This window comes from Chaetomium globosum, genomic scaffold, assembly GCF_000143365.1.
Source record: "Chaetomium globosum CBS 148.51 scaffold_6 genomic scaffold, whole genome shotgun sequence".
In the NCBI taxonomy this organism is placed as follows: Eukaryota; Fungi; Ascomycota; class Sordariomycetes; order Sordariales; family Chaetomiaceae; genus Chaetomium; species Chaetomium globosum.
The window spans coordinates 1,279,099-1,283,839 of NT_165981.1; the positions used below are offsets into that span (position 1 = coordinate 1,279,099).

At 54.2% G+C, this 4,741-nt stretch overlaps 2 protein-coding genes across 2 annotated transcripts; both read left to right on the forward strand.

Annotated features, from left to right (window-relative positions):
- Positions 1–1,274: 1,274 nt before the first annotated feature.
- CHGG_08755 (uncharacterized protein) lies at positions 1,275–2,324 on the forward strand (the record flags this gene model as incomplete). Its single annotated transcript, XM_001226681.1, has 1 exon — positions 1,275–2,324. One exon carries the CDS (start codon positions 1,275–1,277, stop codon positions 2,322–2,324), a length of 1,050 nt encoding a protein of 349 aa, XP_001226682.1.
- Positions 2,325–2,669: 345 nt separating this feature from the next.
- On the forward strand, positions 2,670–4,313 carry CHGG_08756 (uncharacterized protein; the record flags this gene model as incomplete). The annotated part of the gene is made up of 4 exons (XM_001226682.1): positions 2,670–2,968; positions 3,023–3,717; positions 3,779–4,122; positions 4,179–4,313. 4 exons carry the CDS (start codon positions 2,670–2,672, stop codon positions 4,311–4,313), a joined length of 1,473 nt encoding a protein of 490 aa, XP_001226683.1.
- Between the last annotated feature and the right edge of the window lie 428 nt (positions 4,314–4,741).

The window sequence follows — 4,741 nt, forward strand, 5'->3', positions numbered from 1 at the left end:
GGAGGGAAGTTAACTAGAGGGGAGCGGGAGGGGGGTCAACTCGAGGGGAGGCGGTTAACTAGAGGGAAGGTTTGAAGTTCAGGAGAGGGGTGATGTTTAAGTTTCGGGCGGGGAGAGTGGGGTTGTTCGGTTTCTGGGTTTGGAGTTGGCCGGTTAGGTGGTGGGAAGAGGTTGCAAGGCGAAGAAAAAGAAACGTAAAAAAGCTGCCGTTCGCGAACTCAGCTTGGATATATCCCGGCTGGTAACTGGCGTCGTCTAGGCCTGATGCTTTGGATGTTGTTGCAAGGCTGTGTAAATGGAAACACATGAAGAACCATTAGTTAGCATATCACGGCATTGTGCCCACCCGCGACATGTCCATGTTCGTGCATCAGCCTCGCAGAATACCGGGGATAAGAGTTTAAATACGGCGCCCGAGAAGCGAAAGTGTCGGCGAAGCTCCCATATCTAATCGATGGCCTCGTCGGCAACAAATAACCACCGATGCGGCGGCACAGGTGGTGGTCCCTCACGCGGACACGCGGGCATCACCGGACAGGGGTTTCCGGTTGCTAAAAGCGAGAGCGAGAATTCCGCATTTTGTGATAGGAAATTACCATGATTGGCCGGTGCCCCCGACTCCTTCCAGAACCAGCTCCGGCAGACGAGATTTGGGGACCACTTGGGGACCAACCCGCTCCGTTGTGGGGGCCGGCAAGCTGCACTGATTGGGCTTGAGAAATGGGTTGGGTGAAAATTCCATGCAAAAGGGGTCAGCCCCGCCGTAAATCCGGGGCTCCTTCAGCGGAAGCTCTTGGGCCCGGTGCGGGTTATGCAACATTTGTGCAAATTGTGCAACTTTTGCAGCCAACGCCCAATTTCACGCCGATGGCCGACTCTCGACACAATCCCCCGGACCAGACCATGTTCAGGTCTCGCCAGCATTTCTATCTTGCGGTCACAGCAACAAGCACTTGGTTTGACATCTCAAACCACGTGTGATGTGCTCCCGGGTTGTGACCTCCGGGCTTGGCCTCCGGGAGGCGCCGTTCATCAACGCCCTGCTTTGCTCAAGCTTTTCATCCGATGCAGGGGTGGGTGGGTGCTGATCTGGAAGATGGAAGCTTCCTCGGTTTCGCTCAGTGCCAGGAATACGGAGGTTACAGGCAAAAGTTTTCAAAGTGGGTCAGGTACTGGCAAGGGTTATGGGCAGGGGCCAAGCAAGCCCCCGAAGTACCTCCTGTTGCCAAAGCGCGTCGCGCGCAGCAGTCAATTCAAACATCACCAGCTTCGCGATGTCTTCAGAGCTCCCCTCTACGCCGCCGAGCCATCATTCTAAGAGCGCCGATCTCTCTCGCGATGAGCGGCTTCAAGTTCAGACTCTCCGCAAATGTGGTTTTACATACGAGCAAATCGTCGCGCAACTCGGCTTTACCTACAACCAGGTCGGACATGCCTGCCGCGCCCCAAACATCACGCCAAAGAAACGCTCTGGTCGGCCCAGCCTTCTCAATCCAGAACAGATTGAAGATTTGATTGCGTTCATCACTTCCTCGAAAGCTACTCGCCGAATGCCCTACTCCAAAATCCCTGCTGCTCTAGGCTGGGACTGTTCAGGGTATGCGATCCGCTACGCCCTCCGTCAAGCCGGCTTTCAACGTTACGTGGCATATCGAAAGCCCCCAATTATCGAGAAGAACCGAAAACGCCGGCTAGACAACGCCCTCGAGCGCGTATACTGGCCCCTCGAGCGATACCATCAAATCCTCTGGACTGATGAGACCTGGATTACTGCTGGTACCCACCGGAAGGTCTGGGTTACACGCCGTCAAGACGAGGCATATGATCCTACCTGCATTGTCGAGCGCGAACAACGGCCAAAAGGATGGATGTTCTGGGGTTCGTACTCAGTAAAATATGGGAAAGGGCCCTGTCTTTTCTGGGAGAAGGATTGGGGATCGATAACTGGGGAGAAGTATTCGGAAAGAGTCGTTCCTCTTATAGATGGGTGGTTCCGTCTTCACCCAGATCAGGTCCTCATGCATGACAATGCCTCTCCTCATACTGCCCAGGTCACGCGCGAAGAGCTTGAGGCTCGCGGGATTCCGGTGTACAGCCATCCCCCGTATAGCCCTGATCTGAATCCCATCGAGAACGCATGGAACTGGATGAAAGATTACATCGCAGAGAACTACCCAGCAAAGATGTCATACGATCAACTACGTCAAGCGGTATACGCTGCGTGGGAAGCAATCCCCGAGGAATTCCTTAGGGAGCGTGTAGATACAATGCCTATACGGCAGCAGGCAGTTATTGATGCCAACGGAATGCATAGTCCTTTCTGAATTGACTGCTGCGCGCGACGCGCTTTGGCAACAGGAGGTACTTCGGGGGCTTGCTTGGCCCCTGCCCATAACCCTTGCCAGTACCTGACCCACTTTGAAAACTTTTGCCTGTAACCTCCGTAGGGCCCACCCAAGCAATGGATGCTTGGACCCCGGGAAATCGGGGGGTTCGCTGTCCGGTTGACAAGCACCTTCCGTCCGGGCTGCCACACTCAGGACTCAAATACAAATAGAAAAACCAATGCATCTGTCCTGGTTGAATCAACATCTGACCTCTCCAAGAACCGTTCCCGGATGACTGGTAACTATCCAACCCGACGACATCAGTCCTATCACCAATTCACCATGGCCGATCCCTCATCAAGACGGACGGCTTTAACCGACGAGGCAAAGCCCTCCGACGTCGACGTCGAGAAAGGCATCCAAGAGCTGAACTCGGACCTTGAAGCAACCACCATCACGCTTGACACCGACTCGGAACCTACGAGCCGAGATGGCACTGCTGGCGAGAAGGGGAACGCCGAGAGTAAAGATCCCAATATCGTCAGCTGGGATGGCCCCGACGACCCCACGAACCCGATGAACTGGACCATGCGCAAGAAATGGAGCAACGTTGCTGTGCTCTCCATCCTCACCATCATCACGTGAGCCTCGAGCTATATTTCCACTCTTTCACGCGAAAAACTAACGCCTTCAAGACCCCTCGGCTCATCCATGTTTGCCCCCGGCATCCCCCGGATTTTGGAGGAGTTCCACGAGACATCGTCCGTCACGGCCACCTTCCTACTGTCCATCTATATCCTCGGCTTCGCCTTTGGCCCCCTCCTCGTCGCCCCGATGAGTGAAATCCACGGCCGCTCCTTGCTGTACAACCTCGGCAACCTTTTGTTCACCATCTTCACCATCTGTACCGCTCTCAGCAACAGCATCGGCATGCTGATGGCTTTTCGATTTCTGATGGGCGTCGCCGGTTCCGTACCCATTACTATCGGCAGCGGTAGCATTGCCGACATGATGCCCGTCGAGATGCGCGGAAGGGCCATGGCCGCCTGGGCCCTAGGTCCCCTGCTTGGCCCCTGCATTGGCCCCGTTGCTGGCGGCTATCTGATCCGCGCAGCAGGGTGGCGATGGGTATACTGGCTCATCGCCATTATCGCAGGCATCATCACGGTTTTTACCTACTTTATGCTGAAGGAGTCCTACGCCCCGGTTATCCTGGAGAAGAAGGCGAGGCGTTTGAGAAAGGAGACGGGCAACCAAGAGCTGCGGAGCGCGCTTGCCGGCAATGCCACAACCCCGACCGAGAAGCTGAAGGCAGCCATTGTCCGGCCCTTGAAGCTGCTATTCCGGGCCCCGATCGTCACCGCCATGGCTCTCTATATCGCCGTCACCTGTAAGTTTGGTTAAGTCTGCTTAGACGGTCATGTCCGATATTCGAGCTAACAAGTTCATAGACGGCATCTTGTACCTTCTCTTTTCCACCTTCAGCATCGTGTTCCCTGTACACTACGGATTCGGCGAGGGCGAGAGCGGCCTCGTCTTCATCCCTTCCGGCATCGGCATGATGTTGGGCATTGGCATTTTTGGCACTCTCTCCGACAGGCTGGTCAAGAGCAAGCTCGACAAAGGCGAGCGCCATCGCCCCGAGACCAGACTCACGCCTTTCTTCACCCTTCCCGCTGGCCTCGCCATCCCTAGCGGCCTGTTCATATACGGCTGGACGATCCAGTACCACGTGCACTGGATCGTGCCTATGATCGGCGTTGTTCTCTTTGCATTTGGTCTCATGGGTGTGATGGTATGTTGTTGTTCCCGATCCCTTATCCCAAATCGCACCGCTGACGTCTCTCGCAGATGTGCATCCAGAACTACCTGTTGGACGTCTACCCCCGCGCTGCAGCCTCCGTCACGGCCGCCCTGGCTGTCCTCAGGTCTCTGGCTGGTGCGCTCCTCCCGCTCTGCGCCATCGACATGTATGCATACGCTTGACATGGGCTGGGGCAATTCGCTTCTGGGCTTCCTTTCGCTTGCCCTGGTGCCCATCCCTCTGCTCTTTTATGTGTTCGGAGCGCGCCTTGGCAAGAAGTTTGAGCTGAAGTGTATGGTCTCTATTTGGGTGGTCATACTTTTGCATATTAGCGGGCGGAGTTGGTGGGTTGGTAAATCTAGAGATTTGTCATAAAATTCCCTTTGTGTATCATTGTGATAGTATCCCCATTACCATCGATTTTCCTCAGACTCTTAAATATTACTGCCCCTTCCAGTCACCATTCGTTGCCCCTTCTAAGAAAAATAATATCTTATATCTGAAAAAGTAGCAATTTTTTGTAGTTTAGTTTAAAATGCGGTAGGTTTTTTTTTGTATTATATTTTTGATTTTATCTCTATATGCTTCTTCTTCTGTCTTTTTTTTTTTT